General features: G+C 43.8%; 1 protein-coding gene across 4 annotated transcripts in view; it reads right to left on the bottom strand.

Annotated features, from left to right (window-relative positions):
• Window positions 11,423-20,297, bottom strand: part of SCML2 (sex comb on midleg like 2 (Drosophila)) — a 107,660-nt gene continuing 98,785 nt past the window's right edge. For 2 of the 4 annotated variants that reach the window (XM_013985953.2, XM_003134958.5), the window contains exons 14-15: window positions 16,497-16,648; window positions 11,423-15,427 (exon numbers count right to left, since the gene is read on the bottom strand). In XM_013985953.2, the coding sequence (XP_013841407.1) occupies window positions 15,299-15,427; window positions 16,497-16,648 (281 nt within the window). In that variant the 3' untranslated portion in view covers window positions 11,423-15,298. Of the gene's footprint in view, window positions 15,428-16,496; window positions 16,649-18,813; window positions 19,438-20,297 lie in introns of those variants that run through there. The other 2 variants (XM_005673471.2, XM_013985954.2) reach the window with 2 other exon arrangements.

Genomic DNA, 20,297 nt, shown 5'->3' on the forward strand with positions numbered 1-20,297 from the left:
CTGCCCTCTTAATGCAAAGAAGAGGCTCTATGTGCAAGGATTTCTCCACACATAAATCTTTATTTTCTTTATCCTTATTTGCATATTTATCATAAAACGGCAAGGCTGCCCTGTCTTTGATCAAACGCAGTTACAAACAAAGCCTCAAAAGCAACGTCTTAATCTCAAAAGATGTTATAATGAATCAACTCGCTCTTTTGTCAATTCTTTAAACTCAAAATTTATATAAAATTGTGGTGGTGAGCCTGCTGTAGGATATACAAAAGTAGAACTATAATATTGTACACATGAAACATGTTATAAACCAATGTTACTTCGATTAAAAGAAAACAAACCTAAAAAAATTTAAAAGTTGTAAAGTTGAAAAAAATTCTATATAACATCTAAGAGGCTTCATCCTTCCTGGACCCGTACCTCCTCCAACGGGGAAAGAAAAAAAAGAATCAACTTGTCCCAGGAAGCACCAAGAACTTAAAAAAATAAGTGGCCAAGAGTTCCCTGGTGGCCTAGCGGATTAAGGATTCCGTGTTGTCACTGTTGTCGATCAGGTTTGATCCCTGACCAGTAAACTTCCACATGCCCCGGGCACAGCCGAAAAAAAAAAAAAAAAAAAAAAAAAAGGTGGCCAAATTTCAAAAGCTCACACAAGCTGGCATTCCCCCACCCCCATGAGGTGGTGGGAACGCCCCCTAACGTCTCCACGCGGCGCTGCTGAAATCTGAGGTTGCCAAGTGCAGACTCGCTCTTCCAGCAAAGCAAACCCTCTCCTCCCGAAAAGCGCCCCAGTCACCAAGCCAAATCGTCTTCCTGGCACAACATGCGGTGCTCAGCAGCTGATTGTGGCGTGTGCTCACACGAGGCCTTGGGGAAAAAAAGTTCAAGTAAAAAGCGCGGGCGTACACACCGGCTCTGGCGCCAAAGCCTGCCACGCTGCCTCCTGGCGCGCGAGTGAAAAGAGCCGCGGTGGCGCCCCCTGCCGCATGGTGACCGCTGAAACTCTTCTGCGGCCGCTAGAGGTCCCAGAAAGAACCGCCGCCCTCCCACCGGAAACTTGGTCAGGCCATCAACCCCGGGGACACCATCAACCCCCAGGAAGCTGCCAGCTCTGGGGTCACCTCAAGTTCCTGGAACACCATGAACCCCGGGGACCCGAGAGCCCCAAGATCCGCTCGAGCCCCTAGACGCCACAAACCCAGGGGATGCCTCGAGCCCCAAGACACTCTCAAGCCCCTGAGACACCATGAACCCTGCGTCCCCCTGCAGGTTCCAGATCACTTCAAGCCTCGGGGACGCCGTGAACCCCAGGAACTCCAAAAGTCCCAGATCACCTCCAGCCTCCAGGACACCACAGACCCAGAGGACTTGAAAGCCCCAGATCGCCTCCGGCCTCAGGGATGCCATGAACCTCAGGGACTCCCAAAAGCCCCAGATCGTCTCCAGCCCCTAGTACACCAGGAACCCCAGGACCCCGAAAGCTCCGGGATCACCTCAAGCCTCTGGAACGCCATGAACCATGGAGACACACTGAGGGCCTCGAGCCCCAGGGACGCCCTGGAACTGAGGCCAGACTCTGCCCACCCGGGTTCCCACACGCACACTGACCAATCTGAGTCTGTGGCCAAGAGGCCACCAACAGACACGCCGTGACCACTGATCAGCTGGGTCCCGCGGTCTCCTGTGTAGTGTGCCGGGTGGGACCCTGTCAGAGCCTTTCCTCAGGCTGGACAAGGAGAGGCAGAAGCTAGCGGGGCAGCTTTAGGGAGGGGCCCTTACCCTGCTCCTCAGACATTGTGAGGCGGGGAGCCCAGCTCTGAGCGCCTCAGGATCGGCGTCAGCGCTGCGGCCGGACCCGCGCTGCACACACCGTGCAACTGCAGCCGACTGAGGCGACAAATGTAAGGCCCGCGAAACTCCCAGGTTTCTGCAGCTGCGCAGTAGCGCCGGGCGTGTGAGCGTGACTGCAGGGGAGGGGGAGGGCGAGGGCGACGCCAAGTGTCGTGCCTTGCTCCCTCGCTTTCTACTTGTATGTATATATTGTTTGCTTCTTTCCATACGCACACACACACACACACACACACACACACAAAATGAACTGGTAGCCACCAGGGTAATTCGGCCCCTCCATAAGTATTCTTCACACATAAGACATCATAGAAAAAGTATAAAATATGAGAGGTTTGAGTTCAGACTTTTTCTAAAGTTTTCCAGTTTTTGCACTCATGTCCAACATCAGCTTTGGGAACGAACCCGGAAATAAACCACCTTTCAAAATGTGGCCTTAATAAGGCCCATTAAATCTATGCCACCCTGTCCTTCGGCTGCACCGCTCTCTACTTGCCGTTTTCCAACAGCAATGTGCTTCGTTCCTCCACTAAGTAGTAATAGCTGCGATTGACCGAGTGCTCAGCACGAGCCAGCCACTTAACATGTCTGATCTTATGTGTTCCTCGACACTGTAAAGAAGTCAGTATTACTGTCCCATTTTAAAGATGAGAAAACTGAGGCTTGGAGCGTTTGCTTAATTTGCTAAAAGCCACAAAGCTAGTGGCACAGTTATGATTTGAACACACGTATTACCGCAGCCCCAGAGCACATGCTCGCATCCCTTATGTTATTCTACTTCCTGCTAAATGGCTTCTGGAAATTTTTTACATCCCTTGAAGCTTGTTCTATTAGGACATCTGTTCTAATAATATCTGCGTCGACACTTTCCTACAGCACACCCCCCTCCCACCCCCGTAATCCTTCTCTAGGATTCCACAGGGGGTTACTGTCACCTTTTAGCACTTAAGACATTTTGCCTGATATTAGACGTATGTGTAGACATCTCTCTTTCCTTCTAAGTTCCTGGAGAGAAGCACTACATCTTATTTATATTTAAGTAGTACTTCCCTCACAAGGTTCTAAGAATTAAATGCTATAAAATATAATGTACTGAGCACAGTGCCTGGAATCTTGGTTCCGTTTCACTGTATCAGTTCCACAGTGACTCTTGGCACTGTGCACTCCTCATCTGGAGGGAAGGGTGAGAGTTTCTTCACTTGTAAGAAGGAAGGATCTGTAGTTCCCGTCCTGGTGCAGGAGAAACAATCCGACTGGGAACCATAAGATTGCGGGTTCGATCCCTGGACTTGCTCGGTGGGTTAACGATCCGGCGTTGCCGTGAGCTGTGGTGTAGGTCGCAGACGCGGCTGGGATCCCGAGTTGCTGTGGCTGTGGTGTAAGCAGCAGCTGCAGCTCCAATTAGACCCCTAGCCTGGGAACCTCCATATGCCGCAGGTGCGGCCCTAAGAAAGAAAGGGGAAAAAAAGTATCTATCTCCTTAGGTAGAAATAAATGTAGAGATGCTTCCCTGGGGTACAGGGGTGTAAATGGTAAGAGGGTGCACAGGGAACGTGGGTAATAGAAAGGAAGCCCTATGCTCCCTTCACAACACAATCAAACACAGAGACCATACTTGAAAAATTCCCTGAGCAGACAAAACCAGTGTCTTTTATCAAAACACACAAACAAAGCTTAATTTTGCTTATTTTGCAAGGCAAGTGAGGCTAACATTACCTGGGTCAGCTCTTGCTTATGCCTCTGAACATCACAGGCAAAACTTAATCTATTCCTCCAAATTGCTATGAGGGGACCACTAACCAATTCACTTTCATTCTGATATCGGAGTTCCCGTCGTGGCGCAGTGGTTAACGAATCCGACTAGGAACCATGAGGTTGCGGGTTCGGTCCCTGCCCTTGCTCAGTGGGTTAACGATCCGGCGTTGCCGTGAGCTGTGGTGTAGGTTGCAGACGCAGCTCGGATCCTGCGTTGCTGTGCCTCTGGCGTAGGCTGGTGGCTACAGCTCCGATTCAACCCCTAGCCTGGGAACCTCCATATGCCGCGGGAGCGGCCCAAGAAATAGCAACAACAACAACAACAAAAGACAAAAAGACAAAAGACAAAAAAAAAATTCTGATATCATAACCAATCAATCTGAAGAATAGTCACTGCCTCCATACTACATAAGCTGCTTTATAACAATAGACCTGAGTCTCATTCCATGTTTCAGTTTCAGTGTTCATGGTTTGCACACTGTTCATTTGGTGGGTGCAAAATAAACCTTTACTAATCACTGCCCCAGTGATTCACTGGTTTCACTTCTGTTTATTTTTTTTCCTGAACTTTTAACACTGGTACACCCCTTCCACTTCACATTCACCTTTTGGCCTGCTCTGTCAAAATGGATATGGATTTTTTTTCTCCCTCTTTGCCAGTGGCACAATTTATGCTCCTTTCAGTAGAGGGTGCTGGAGAGAGATTATAAAAGTAACACGTTTTACTCTACAGAGCATACTCCTGGCAAGTTCCCGAGGGTCGATTTACAGCAAGCTCTACCAGTGCAGCAGTACAGTGGTTTGTATCATTCAGCCATAGCTGTGCCTTCTTGGGCCCATGATCAGACCCATAGGTAGTAGTAGTAGCTGTTCCTTGGAGCTGTTATTCCTATATTCTTGAGAGTTTTGTTTCATACTAGCCTATCCCTCATTACTCCAATCCACTGTTATACTTAATAGTCTTCATCTTAACCTTTCTCTGTTCCAATTACTAGGCGATTTTTCTCTTCATCTTATACTCAGAAGGATCTATGTCTGTTCCTGGAATGTCATGGAACATCCAACAGATGCTCGACAGTTCCTTCACTTTCATTTCTAGTCAGACCCCTCCATTCTTTCACTTGATCCCCTCTCTATGACAGGGCATAGAATGAAAGGTGGGAATGCTTTCTTACCATGGGTCACCCCTAAGGCTAGCTTTTCTTCTAGTTTGCCTACGGTGCAGCAACCTGAATAGGGCAGAAAATGGTGCCCAGGAGATCTCGCAGATACGAGCGAAGTGGGAGGAGATGCTGGTAGTGCCATCAAGCTACACTTAGGTGTGAGCTGCATCACAGGCACAACAGAAGAGGAGGTATTTCTCAGTGCAGCCATGGAGTTCTGCCTCCTGTAACAGTGGACTGGGGGATGCAGAGCAGCCATTCCCCTGGAAGACAACTAAAAAAGCTGGATGAAGTGTTTTAAAAACGGTGACAAGAACATCAAAAAGTTAACATACCAAGGAGCAACTACTGAGCTCAGAGCTGGGAAAGACCAGAAACTTTGAGAGGTGTGAGAAGCCGAATGGATTGCTTTTGCTCCAGAGCATTTACTGATCCACGAAAGGAGGAAAGGCTCTGCTGTACTTCTGGTGGCTTTGTGGGGCTAAAAGACAAAAGTCAGAATCTGGGAGCTATCAAAGAAAAGGGGCTTGTAAACCACCCCTTCTCTTGGACAGAGACACCAAGAGTCCTCCTCCCTTCAGAGTAAAAGTGATCCAGAATTAACCAACAGTTAACCAAGAGTCTCATAGTACACGGGGATTCACCGGTGCCAGGCGCTTGGCATAAGCAAACAAAATTTCTTTCCTGCAAAGATAACATCAAATTATTTCCACAAACAATATTTCTTATAAGTTTACTTTATTGACAGACAGTTGATTTACAATGTTGTACTAATTGCTGCTGTACAGCAAAGTGACTCAGATATATATATACATTCTTTTTCCATCATGGTTTATCACAGGATACTGAATACAGTCCGTCCACTGCACTATGCAGTAGGACTTGTTATTTAGCCATGCTATATATGAGTTTGCATGTGTTAATCCCAAACTCCCAGTCCTTCCCTCCCCACCCCCTTCTCCATGGCAACCACAAGTCTATTCTCTATGTCTGTGAGACTGTTTCTATTTCGGAGAGAAGTTCATCTTCACAAACAATATTTAAATGGAATATCTGGAATGAAGTAAAATATAATCAGTTTTGGAAAGATAAGACAATAGAAGAAAGAAGCAATAAAATCATCTAGGCTGGAGGGAGACAGAGCCCTCTGCTGCACCCTTCACCCTCCATCATAACCTCTTGCACCCGCTGGTCCTGATACAGGCAACTGGTTAGCGACTCGGGTCCTCTGGAGGAAGCTGATCTGTGAGCTCTTAAGACATCTCTGGTCAGGACAGAGACTGGAAAATCCTGGAGGGCCCAGGTTTTCAGGAAGGCACCTCCTCACCTTTCAGTCCGGGAGAACATGTTCCAGCAAAGCCAGGGAGAGAGGCTCGCCGGCCCAGGCCTCTCCAGCTTCTCTTAAAGGCGAAAAGAGAAGCTGAGGACCCCGCACGCTCCCCAGCGCATGGAGCTGAAGCCACGACCCCAAGGTTCGCGGGGGTGAGAAAAACAGAGCAGAGAAAGTGGGTGGGGCTCTCGGGAGGCAACGGAGAGGAGGACGGAAGGCGTGGTCCTCCGGAGAGCGGGAGGAGGAAGGGCGGGCGAGCTGGGGAGCCCGGGGCCCAGACCAGCCACTGCCCCCGAGGGAGGGCGGCCGGGGCATCGGCCACCGTCCTCACCCACTGCTCCCCACCCTGGCTCCACCTGAAATTGCCAGAGGAACTGAAACAATTCCTAGTGTCTGGGCCTGGGCCCCAGAGATCCCCATGCTGCTGGTCAGGGGCAGCCAGATGCTGGGGCTGAAGAACTCCAAGGGATTCTCACAGGCACCAGGCTGAAGGGCACCACTCTGTTCTTCATGAGGGGCTGGTCACAGGATCATTGCATTTATTCATTTATTTTACATTTTTTTTAAGTATAGTTGATTTACAATGTTTCTTCAATTTCTGTTGTACAGCAAAGCGACCCAATCATACATAGTTCCCTATGCTATACCACAGGGCCGCATTGCCCATCTATTCCAGATGTAAGAACTTGCAGCCCAAAACCCCAAACTTCCCATCCATCCCACTCCCTCCTCCTCCCCCCCCTGAGAACCACAGGTGATGGGTTTCTGCTTTAGATAGGATCATCTGTGCCATATTTTAGATTCTACAAATAAGTGATATCATATGGTATTTGTCTTTCTCTTTTTGGCTTACTTAGTATGAGAACTTCTAGTTCCATCCATGTTGCTGCAAATGGCATTAGTTTATCTTTTTTATGGCTGAGTAGTATTCCATTGTATACATATGTACCGCATCTTAATCCATTCATCTGTTGATGGACATTTAGGTTGTTTCCATGTCTTGGCTATTGTGAATAGTGCTGTGATGAATATGGGGTGCATGTATGTTTTTCAATGAAAGTTTTGTCTGGATATATGCCCAGCCATGGGATTGCTGGAACAGATGGTAGTTCTATATTTGGTTTTCTGAGGTACCTCCATAGTGTTTTCCACGGCAGTTGTACCAACATACATTCCCCCTTACAATGAAGCAGGGATCTTTGCGTTTAATTCTTACATCACCTGACAGGTTCATGTTACCAGCTTCATTCATGGACAGGGAACTCAGTAGGCAAGAGGTTGTGAAGTGACATTAAATGCCCACTCTGTCCTCAAGACAGAGAAAGTACAATATTCTCACAAAACAGCAATGATCTCACTGGTTTAGCCCCATCAAAACTATTGCGACTGGATGGGCAACAGGCACATGAAAAGATGCTTAACATTACTAAGCATCAGGGAAATGCAAATCAAAACCACAATGAGCTATCACCTCACACCTGTCAGAATGGTCATTATCAAAAAGAACATAACAAATATCATTGGGGATATGAAGAAGAGGGAACCCTCATATGCTGTTGGTTGGCATATATATGGATACAGCTACTATGGAAAATGGTACAGAGGTTTCTCAACTAAAAATAGAACTACCATATGTCCTAGCAATTCCAGATGTGAATATATATCCAAAAGAAAAAAAAACCACTAATGCAAAAAGACACATGCACCCCAATGTTCACAGCAGCATTATTTTACAATTGCCAAGATATGCAAGCAACCCAAGTGTCCATCAACAGATGAATGGATAAAGATGCTAGCTAGCTAGATAGATATAGATATAATAAAATAATAATTACCCATAAATAAGAATTTGCCATTTATAGCAACACAAATGGACTTGAAGGGCATTATGCTTAATGAAATAAGAAAGACAGAGAAAGACAAATACTGTATGATATCATTCATATGTGGAATCTAAAAAATACAACACATTAGTGAATAAAACCAAAAAAGAAGCAGACTTAGAGAAACAGAGAACAAAGCAGTGGTTACCAGTGGAGAGAGGGAAGGATGGAGGGGCAAGATAGGGATATAAAATTAATGGATACAAACTTATGTATAAAATAAGCTATAAGGATATATTGTACAACGCAAGGTATACAACCAATATTTTATAACAACTATAATTGGAGTATAAACTTTAAAAATTGTCAATTACTATTGGACACTGGAATTATGATAATAATACATAATATTATACTTCAACTATACTTCAATAAAAAAATAAAAAGTAAAAAACCCCAAATGAAATAATAGATTATATTCAATTTTAAAATTACTGATCCAGGAGTTCCCATCGTGCCTCAGTGGTTAACAAACCCAACTAGGATCCATGAGGACATGAGTTCCATCCCTGGCCTTGATTAGTGGGTTAAGGATCGGGCATTGCCGTCAGCTGTGGTGTAGGTCGCAGACATGGCTCGGATCTGGCATTCCTGTGGCTCTGGCATAGGCTGGCAGGTATAGCTCCTATTTGACCCCTAGCCTGGGAACCTCCATGTGTCTCGGATGCGGCCCTAAAAAGACAAAAGACAAAATAAATAAAATAAAATAAAATTACTGATCCAAGCAAAAAAAATCAAACAAAAACAAAAAAGTAAAAAAGTATACAACACAGAGATGGATTTTACAAGGCATAACTGTCACCAAACAGCCTGAATGCTGGGGGCTGCAGGGCCAGGTGTGAAACCTCACACTTGACCAAGATCTGTGTCCCTGCAATCCTTGCTGCCTCCTCCCCATCCCGACCCCACAGAGGGCAGCGGGACTGTTGGATTCGGGGCATTAATATCACTTCTCAGTGTGCTGGGGCAGGGAGGGAACAACACACGCCCAAGTTTGACCAGCTTCCTTCTCTTCTGAAGACCAGGAAAGGCCAAGGCCTTGCGCAAAACACAACTGCTCCCAGAGGTTGTGAAAGTGGCTCATTAATGCCCAGGGGTGGGTGTGTGTGTGGAACAGAGATGGGGCAGGGAATGGGGCTACGATGGGGCTGAGAATAGGAAGAAGGACACAGGTTAAATAAAAGCCAACCGCTCTACTGCTGCATGACCTACCAAGAGGTGGCGGCGGGAGAGGTCAGGGTGACAACAGCTTGTCTGCCTCCCAGGCTGAGTCTGGGCCTGAGACCCCAGCTCCTGGGAGCCCTGCGGCGCCCCCACTCCCCCCCATACCCAGCACCCACCCAGGTGGTGGCTGTCAGAGGATGCAGAACTCGGGGCCTCTCCTCCCCTGCCTTCTTTCCGCGGTGACCACGTCCCTTGTGGTTTCCTGGCCGCCCTGCGTGGCTCCTGGGTGCCTGGGCTGGGGGGAGACCCATCCGCACCCCTTCACCCTTTGGTGCTAACAAGTGGCCGCCGCACCCGCGGCCTCCCTGCCGGGCCCAGATCGTTCTGCTCCTGAACACGGTGCACCAGGGCCTGCCGCCTGGATGCCAGATCCCTGCCAGCAAGGCTTCTGGGGGCCTGGCTGTGTCCTTCCCGCCCGCCCGAAGGTGCATCGAAGCCCCCTGCCAAGAGCTGGGCCGCCCAGATGTGGGGCCATCTGGAAAGGGACTAGCGAAGCCACTTGAAAGGGAAGGTGGTGGCCACTTGAAAGGGAAGGTGGTGGTGCGGGACTGCCGGCTGCCTGCCAGGGACCTGACAGCTCGGGCCACCCTCAGAGGGACACCTCCTCTTCCAAGAAGAGCTCAGAAAAAGAATGGAATCACCACGGTCACCCCCAAAGACAGCACGTGGGGGGGGGGTTCCATGGAGGGTCCAGGGCATCTGGCTGTTTGCCAGAGCTCTCCTCCTGCCCCCAAAGCTGCCCGAATGATCTGTCCAGAACCCAGGTCTGACAGTGTGACTCCCATCACAGCCCCACTCCACCCTACCCCACCCACCCCCAGTTTACAATCCTTTGCTTCCCACAGCACAGCCCTTTGAGATTCATCCAAAGCAGAACCAAGTGCCTCCCTGTTCCAAGCTGTGCTCAGCTCTCCAGAACACATGTTGAAATTTATTTCAAGAGAACGAATTTAAGGTCTTTTTTTAATACGGAAAGTTCCCAGGCCAGAGTTCAAACCAAGGCACAGCAGTGACAATGCATCCTTAACCAGCTGTACCACAGAAACTCCTAAAGTGGTCTTTAGTATCAAGGACACACAGTTGCTTTCCTGGGGCTCCAGTATAATCAGGGGTGAGCTGTGAACACGATATGGAAAAGGGAACAGCAGGGACTGCGGGGAAGGAGAGGTAAAGGAGGAATAAAGGAAGGACAGTTGTCCCTGTGAGGATGCAGGCTGGATCTCTGGCCTTCCTCACTGGGTTAAGGATCCGGGGGTTGCTGCGTAGGTCGCAGATGTCGCTATTGTGTCTAAATTCTATATGGCCTTTATTCTAGAAGATAGAGACATAGCCTTTTATCTTTAGTGACTCACTGGTTGCTTCAGACCAGCATTTAAGTTGTCTTCTAATGTCCAGAACCCTTCTCAAACTTGAGTACCAGAGCCACCTGGAGGGCTTGTTAAAATACAGATTATGAGGAGTTCCCATCGTGGCTCAGCGGAAACAAATCTTGACTAGTATCCATGAGGACGCAGGTTTGACCCCTGGCCTCAGTCAGTGGGTTAAGGATCCAGTATTTCCATGAGATGTGGTGTAGGTCACAGATGTGGCATGGATCTGGCGTTGCTGTGGCTGTGGGGTAGTCCGATGGCCGCAGCTCTGATTTGACCCCTAGCCTGGGAACTTCCATACGCCGCAGGAGCGCCCTAAAAAGACCAAAAAAAAAGATTATGGGTATCCCACTCTTAGTTTCTGATTTAGCATTTCTAGTGTTTTGAACAAGCTCAGCTGATGCTGTTGGTCCGGGACCACACTTAGGGACCTACATTAGATGTTTAACAACAAGCTTCTCACGCATGGCTTCTGAGTACTTGAATTGGGGCCAGACTGAAATGAGATGTGCTCTAAGTGCAAAATACCCAGCAGGCTTTAAAGATTGCATACAAAGAATGTAAACTATCCCTTTCATAATTTCATATTAATTGCACATTGAAATGATCATAGTTTGGCTGCATTAAATAAACTATATTATTAAATGGATTTTACCTGATTATTTCTATATTTTATGTGGCTGCTGGGAAATTTAAAATTAGTATGTTAAAAACAGAGGGCTAAAATTATATATGTAGCTGGCATTACATTTCCGTTGGGCAGCTTTGTAACAGACAATTACAGGAAGATACAAAACATTTAAAAAGAAATATAATATTGGAGATGATTAGGAATTTGAATATTACATGAATGTAGGATATAATGAACTTTTTAATAAACGTTTCATTCTAGAACAGCTGCAATGTATAGAAAAATTGCTAAGAGAGTCAAGAGAGTACCCACAGCCATCTTCCCGGTCATTAGCAGCTTGTATTGTGGCACATTTGCCACATCTAATGAATCCGTATTGATCCATTATGATCAACAAAAGCCTACAATGGATTCACACTTCCTTACTAGTCACCTTTTTCTGTTCCAGGATCCCATCCAAGAAACCCTATTATGTTCAGTCATCAGGTCTCCTTGGGCTCCTCTCGGCTGTGATGGTTTCTCAGACTTGCCTTGTTTTTGATGACCTGGGCAGTTCTGAGGCGTGCTGGTCAGGTGTTTTGCAGAATGTTCTTCAGCTGGCATTTGTTTGCTGATTTTCCTCATGATGAAACTAGGGTCACGGGTTTGGGGGAAGAAAACCACAGGGATAAGGGGCCATTCTCGTCACATATCAAGGGCACATACTGTCACCATGACTTCTCGTTGCTGACGCTGACACTGACCCCCTGGCTGAGGCCGAGTTGGTCACTGTCCAGTTCCTCCTTTGGCCCTTTCCACGCTGTCCTCTTTGGAAGGAAGCACATACCTCTCTGCACAGCACACACGGAAGGGCTGGGGAGTGAGGCTCCGCTCCCTGGAGGCTGAGTGTCCACCTGATTCGGGATTCGTCTGCACAGTTCGTCTGTCCTCCCTCGTTTGTGTCCCTCTCCAGTCACCGCTTTCCAGCGCTATGGACTCAGGGATACTTCCTTGAGGCGCTGGGTTATCATCCACTACTACTTCATTCTGTTGCTCAGGCCTTTCCAGATGTGGCCACTGGAGGCGCTTTCCATTGGCTCCTGCGTCCCTCTGATCTATCTCATCGCTGTGCTTTTGTGGAGCGCATCCTTCTGATACGAAGACGCGCCAGACTCCAGCTGTATATTCCCTGTCCTCGTCCTGCAATCAGTCATTTCTCCCAGGAGCCCTGGTTTCTCTCATGACACCACGGTGTTAAAAATGAATTCTGTGGAGTTCCCCGGTGGCCAAGCGGGTGGGAATCCAGTGTTGTCACCACTATGGCTGGGGTCACTGCTGTGGCACAGGTTTCATCCTTGGCCCAAAAGACCTCTTAGGAATACAGACATTAAAATGACTTACTGTGTGCCACAATGACTTGCCGCTGTGCCACAGTGGGAACTCCAGTATCTGCTCTTTAATTTTACTTCCTTGTGTCAAAGGCTGAAAGATCTAATCCTTTTTTTCTATTGCAATTCTATTAAATTATGCCTATGGCCTATCTGGTTTTGCTTTTTGATTTTCACTCACTGTAACTGGTTATACACAAGTTCATGATCTGCTTTACTTATGCTTGAACCTCTTACCAATATAAGAACCCCTGATGCTTTGACTGCTTTTTGCTAGTAATTCTACCTTGTGATTAGAAATTACACAGATGAAAGACGAAGGCTCAAGTTGCAGAATCCTGCTGCCTACAGAGAGTTGAAGGATAGATTGAGAGGCAAAACTAGAGGAAAGATAATTAAGTTCACAGGTAACATGTGCTAACATGGCATGATAATCTATGGTGGACAAAAACTTACAAACCAGACAGTCAATAACAACGAGTTCTGAATCACCCAAGTTTCAGACAGCAAATTGATGCCCCCATTCCTGTTACTTGCGAGCCTCATTCCAGGAACATTAGTTAGGACTCAGTCATCTCCAATGAACTGCACTGGAGTTTTGGGGTTCCATCGCAGCAGCTCCTGGGGCAGGTGGGCTAAGGGGTTGGATCTTGAAGGTGATTCAACCACAACCTTGAGCCTCTGGGGCTTTTCCACCATGAGAGCTAAGGGCTGAGCAGCAATGTGGCTTGTGGCCCCCAGTGGTAAAGGGGCATCTAGAATTGCCAGCCAAGTGCATGAACTCAGGTGAGATGAGGTATCTAGGGGCACTGGCATTTTCTAGCATGCTCACGTCATCAATAACACTGTCAAGTAACAAAAGCTTTGAGTACACATAAAGCTCACTGATTTAACTTGTTTCCCTGAGGTCTCATTTAAGGCCCCTACAAGAGATGGGCCCTTTGCTCCTAGGAATCTGTTCACCAGTAGAATGAGGGCAAGTGTTAAAACCAAGTATTTGGACACATAAAACCACAACCTTACTGGAGTGCTGCTTTTTGAACTGTAACCAATTCATACATAAATGTAATGCAATGAAAGCAAGTAAAATCAAATCTGAGTCTTTGAATTAATTGTTGAGATTATTTAGCTTTATTATATTTTAAAATCTGAAACCTGTAAAACATAGCATTTATACAAACACCTGAGGACTATTTAACTGGGCACAGCATCTTTACACAAACAATTTGGGAGAAGACCAAGTTTAAATTAGAATTTTGTCTTATAACAAAAAAGGAATAACATAGATGAAACCACCCTTTAAATAGTAGCATTCTCATATAAAGTACATTTGGTTTTCTAATAAAGAAAATGTACATTCTTGCCCCTGGTGTACATTTTATTGGCATTTATAACAAATTGCTGATACTTTTAGCACAGATTCTCATAGCTTTTAAACATTACACCAAAGTTATACAAAGTAATAACGATAAACATATAGCACCATTTCCCCTTGAAAGTTCTAACTTTAAAAATAAAGCCCAAAAGAAGTCAGAATTAATGCATCTTCCAAAATTTAGCAGAATAAATGGCTCAGAACTAAGCAAATTAACTAGCAACATTGCATAGGACAGAGAATATCCCTGTATGGAAACCAATCTATGGATTGTTTCTTAACCCCTGAAGACTAAGCTGAGGTACTAGTGATAGCAAATGATGCACATATTTTTTCAGAATAAAAACATCTAACTATATAAATAGTTCACAATTACCTCTGTGGCAGTGCAAAGTGCCATATTAAATTCAAAAAGAACAGATTTACTTGTTTCAATACCTACAGGTATAGAATAATATATAAATATGGTATAGTATCCATAGGAGAAGTAAACACAGACAATAAAATATATATCTTTAAAAAATTTGGGCACAGGTGTCTTCATATAGAGATGTGAGAAATGAATGCCTAGTTAAATGTCTAAGCTTAGCGAAAATATGTAAAGTTTTGAAACAATAGGTTATTTCATTGAAAAAATTTAATCAGACTCCATCCAAACCACCCTTGTAGTATAATATCTCCTGCATAAAACAACCATTCTATCTATCTTATAACTGTTCAAAATTTATCAAAAACTGATAAGAACACTTTATGAAAGTTTATAAGCTTGGTTTTTTTTTTTCTTTAAATATGAACAAATACAACATACAGAGAAATAACAACAAAAGGAAAATAATTTATATGGCTATTCCCTTTCCGGAAACTGGGAGAACACGAACAGAACACTGCAGTAACAGACAAAGTATTTGAGAAAGAGATGATACCTATAGTTCTACCTTTAAATTCTCTTCTAAGGAAAACTTCTCGTGGATTTCATTAGCGAACCTGTTAGTCCCTGATACTTTCCCCTTTGGGATTTAGCTGTTTTGGTTTTACATATCAACATTAACCAAAATCAAAGGTGTTACTGTTTCCTGCATGAAATATATTTGTAAACTGTACAATAAAATAATAAACTATAAACTGTAAGATAATAAAAAGACATGGAGAACTGCCAATCTGAATATGCTAAGACTAACATATTAATGGTTTTTAAAGAAGTAGACTGGACTGTAATGTAGTTCTAAATTCTGGATATAACATATTTTTAGAGGAACTGTCTACAAAACAAAAACCACTATGAGAATAAAAATACTTTTAAATTAAAAAGTTATCAGGACAACTGAAAATTATGTCTAATTTAAACTTACACATTTTTTTCAATTATATTTTCCTTCTTTAAGTTTTTCAATATAGTAACATAACTTTAAGGCTGGCCCCAACTTCAGCCCCATATACTTCATCATCACATCACTTTTGAGTAGTAGCAGAGCCTTCCCATCAATCTCCTACAGAGAGAAAGAAATTGTAATTATTAATAATAACATATTTTATCAAGTTACATATAAGAACATGTAAAATAGAGAACAGCTGTACATTCTCAATATATACTCTCTGAATATGCTATTTCCTGAAAACCATTAAAAATATAACTTACTTATAAAGCATTATTTGGTAATTTCTACCTTCACTTCAAGCTTTTTAAAAAAGGAAATTTAACCAAGTATCTTTGAAAAATGGCCTTAGCATCAAAATATCTGATTTTAAATACTATGCCTTGAATAAAATACCACAAATCTATGACAAAGGGTAGAAAACTATAAACTGTAGAAATGAATTTCAAACAGTCATTAACTTTCTTAGAAAGGCTGGGAATATGGTCATGTCAGCATTAATGCAAACTGTCCATGTGTCATACAGTGTTGTCTTTATATTGAAAGCTATTCAGTTAGTTGTGTGAAGCTAATTGCTGATTTTCTTACAGTATCAAAAAGGGTACATCAGATATTTGGTCACTAATTTGATTTGGTAGAAAAGACTATGAACATTATTCAACAGACACAAGGCATCCTCCCAAAATTCTTTATTTCCTTGATTTAAGCAGTTTAGATCATGGAAGCATATTATTTGGTATTCATAAGTTGCTATTTAAAATAAAGCTGCACTTAATCTTATACAGTTGCTAGATTTGTGGGACATCATAACAAGGAGGACACTCTGTCAAAGCTGTGGTCACCCCCTCCTACTCACGGTCCTGGGGCCCAGCAGGGAGCAGGTGGGGAGGAGGATCCTTGTAGTTGTTGTTACAAAGGAGAAGACACCTGAGAGTGGCCAGGCCGAATCATCTTCTCTTGAGAACTTGAAGACTTGTAGTCTTTTAGGTACTTGGGAACCCATTCAAAGCACAGATCCAGCCTCTACCATTTAACTCTGGGCAAAATAAACTTTCTCACATACAGAAAAATCAGTTGATAGGGTTCCCCCACCATCCACACTAATCAATATCCAACTGAAGGGCCTGCACAGAGGTCATTCAAAGGCATTACGGCAGGAAAACCGGATCAAAAGATACATTACATGTTGCCTGAAGAGGTCGGCGAGGGGGCCTGATATCTGAGGATCTTTATGTTTCATAAACTGTATCACTTCATCCACAGACCAGGTTGAAGGGTCCTTAGAGAAGCCTTGTTTCAGGACACTGGGGTCAGGTACAGCTATATAACTTGGAGCTTCAATGGGGGGGAAAAAAGACAAATCATACTTGACCTGATCATTATCCTGAAAGAAGAGATGTTAGGTAGGGAGAAATGGTCTCATTCCTGGAACCTTCTGTGAAGCACCCAGGCTTGGACCCAGGACTCCAAGTGTAAAATCCAGTGAAAGCCTAGATAAAGATGACCTGAGGATGGCTACCCAAGAACGTCCCACCTGACCTCCCCCACACAACAAAAGCAGCTTCAGAAGGTACCTTAAAGCTTCAAAAATCCTAAAACAAACTGAGCAATCCAAAGCATCTCTGGCCACAGGCAAATACAGCAAAAGATCTGTTACTTGGGTTAAATTAGGTTAATCTAAGCTAACCAATTGCTCTCTTACTTATAGTATTTCAAAGACTATCTCTCAACCTATCTCCTCTTGGTCTTTCCAGATTAGGTTTATTTTACTAGCTAACTGCAATGGAAATCCTCAGAATTTATACTTTTATAGTTTCTGAAGTTTATTCACTTTAATTCATGAATTTCAATAACCCCCATTATCTTTGGGAACCAAATTAGTTCTTTTACCGAATCCCTCCCATGGCTTTAAAATTCCTGTCTCTCGAGGCTTAAATGCTTATTTGAATTTTGAAGAAAAAAAAAGATTATTTTCTACTTAGCTAAGTCAGAAGTAATTTTAATATACTAAATACCTCTTTCAAATTTAACTGCATAGTTATAGATATTTTGGTTGAAGGTTTATATGTTTAAAACAGAAGTAACTGAGTGAGGCATGAAACAATTTAAGTGCTCATACTCCACAAGGTTTTAGCTGTGCTGTTCACTAAGCTGTACTGAAATTTCATTGTGTCCAGGGAGTTTCCATTGTGGCTCAGCGGAAATAAATCTGACCAGGATCCATGAGGACGCAGATTCCATCCCTGGCCTCGCTCAGTGGGTTAAGGATCCAGCACTGCTGTGAGCTGTGGTGTGCATAGAAGACACAGCTTGGATCTGGCATTGCTGTGGCTGTGGTGTAGGCCAGTGGCTACAGCTCCAACTGGACCCCTAGCCTGGGAACCTTTATATGCTGTGAGTGTTGCCCTTAAAAAAAAAAAGAAAGAAAAAGAATTTGTGTCCAGACAAGTATTCATTTTTTAACCAGAGCCCCTGACTCCCTAAAGTTAGTGTGTGATAACAGAAGTGGGTTTTGTGATTCACTAGGAAGATTTTTCTCCAACCAAGAACCATCAACACAAATTTGATATTTCTTGTGTGTGAATCAGCCAAAATTGCACCTTTTCTTTCCTATCATCTAGGCTCTGGCCATTTTAGGGGTATTTTGAGTATTTACCCAGGGAAAGGGCATAGAAAAAGAGAAGATAAGAGAATTACAACTGCAAATTTTGGTGTAACTCAGAATTTTATTTTATTGTCCTTTTAGGACTGCACCCGTGGCATACGGAGGTTCCCAAGCTAGGTGTCAAATTGGAGCTGTACCTGCTGGCCTACGCCAAAGCCACAGCAACACCAGATCCAAGCCTCATGTGCGACCTACACCACAGCTCATGGCAACACTGGATCCTTAAACCACTGAGCGAGGCCAGGGATCGAACCCATGTCCTCATGGATGCTAGTCGGGTTCGTTAACTGCTGAGCCATGACAGGAACTCCTTTATTTTCTTTTAAAATATCGTTAACTTTGATGTGAAATAAAAGCTTTTACTGCTAAAATATATCTTCCTTTTCACTTGTCAGAGATTAAAATGTTGGTCTACCAAGAAATGCTCCTGGGCTGTTATCAACCCCAGTAAAAATGATGATGGTCTAGACCATGCCATGCCTATGGCATTCTAACAATTCAGACAGATAAGTCTTCTCCTTTAACTCAAGAAAGACTCAATTTAATATTTAAAAAATTATTGGTTGGAGTTCCCGTCATGGCCCAGTAGAAACGAATCCAACCAGCATCCATGAGGATGCGGGTTCGATCCCTGGCCTCGCTCAGTAGGTTGGGGATCCAGCGTTGCCGTGAGCTGTGGTGTAGTTCACAGATGCTGCTCAGATCCCGTGTTGCTGTGGCTGTGGTGTAGGCCAGCAGCTGTAGCTCCGATTTGACCCCTAGCCTGAGAACCTCCATTTGCTGCAGGTGAGGCCCTAAAGAGCAAAAAAAAAAAAAAAAAAAAAAAAAAGGCAAGGCTAATCATACCTCTAAACTAACTTTTATATATATATATATATATATATTTTTTATTTTTGGCTTCTGTCATCAGACTCTCTATAGCTATGTCTTGAATAACATGTAACTAGTTTTATAGATTACTACAAATAAAACATATATAAAGATTTGACTTCTGGTATAAGATAATAATTTAAATTAAAAATAAAACAATTGTAAGCTCAACTATTTCTACTCTATCATGGAAAAATAATTTAATTGGGCCCATATCTTCAAAACAATCAGAGAAAGTCATAAACATTAATGTTAATTCAAATAATCACATGAAACAAATAATTATGTAAAAAATAATCAAAGTCCAGTCATGTTCTTCTCCTTAACAGCTTTGTCTTATATACACTAGGAGATAGTACATATTCCTGAAATAAAATGAAAGTGATTTGATTTAGTACATATTTCTAAATAAATAAAATGAAAGTGATTTGATTTTATCCTCAACGATGTTACTGGATTTCTTTCCTATAATAAAAAAAACTTGTTTCACTCAAATATCAAGGTTGGGCAGGGCAGAGCAGGGCAGGAGGTTGTATAAGCATCACTGACAATCAACGGTAGGCCCAGTTTTAAGTAACCGTTCCGACACCTAAAAGAAAATAATAGTAATGACACCTCTAGACAGTTTCCGAGTGAAATGCTTACCTATTCTCTGGAGATGTGGGCAGCATAGTAGTTAAGTGTACAGCCCTGGAGCCAGAGTGCCTGGACTGGCCAAGCCACTTTCTAGCTGGGGGACTTTAGTCAAGCGATTTCTCATATTTCTCACCTGAAAATGTTTACCAGCACCTACATCTCAAGGAATCATTGTAAAGGTGCTATGTATAAGGCTATGTATAATATTATATGCTTGGCACAAAACGTCAGATAGTGACAAAGATGATGACAATTTCAATTACTATTAAGTAATGTTATTGCTATTAGTCTTTCCACCTCTAGGAAGATCAGAAGCTAACATTCTCAAGCCCCAAAACAGGCTACTTGAGCATGATTGTATTAGACAAACACTTGGAAATGAGATATTCATCATCGGAGGTAACCTTTTAGAGCCTTTTACTGAGAAGGCCTGTCTTCATAAGCTTACATATTATGAAAACATTTAAAAATTGGGTATGCTGGAGTTCCGGTCATGGTGCAGTGGTTAACGAATCCGACTAGGAACTATGAGATTACGGGTTCGATCCCTGGCCTCACTCAGTGGGTAAGGATCCAGTGTTGCCGTGAGCTGTGGTGTATGTAGGTTGCAGACGCGGCTCGAATCCCGCGTTGCTGTGGCTGTGGCGTAGGCCGGCGGCTACAGTTCTGATTTGACCCCTAGCCTGGGAACCCCCATATGCCGTGGGAACGGCCCTAGAAAGGGCAAAAAGGCAAAAAAAAAAAAAAATTGGGTATGCTACCCCTTTATAAAATGAACATCTAGCTTCAGATTCTCTACAAAATCACTCTAAA

This window comes from Sus scrofa, chromosome X (assembly GCF_000003025.6).
Source record: "Sus scrofa isolate TJ Tabasco breed Duroc chromosome X, Sscrofa11.1, whole genome shotgun sequence".
Taxonomy (NCBI): Eukaryota; Metazoa; Chordata; class Mammalia; order Artiodactyla; family Suidae; genus Sus; species Sus scrofa.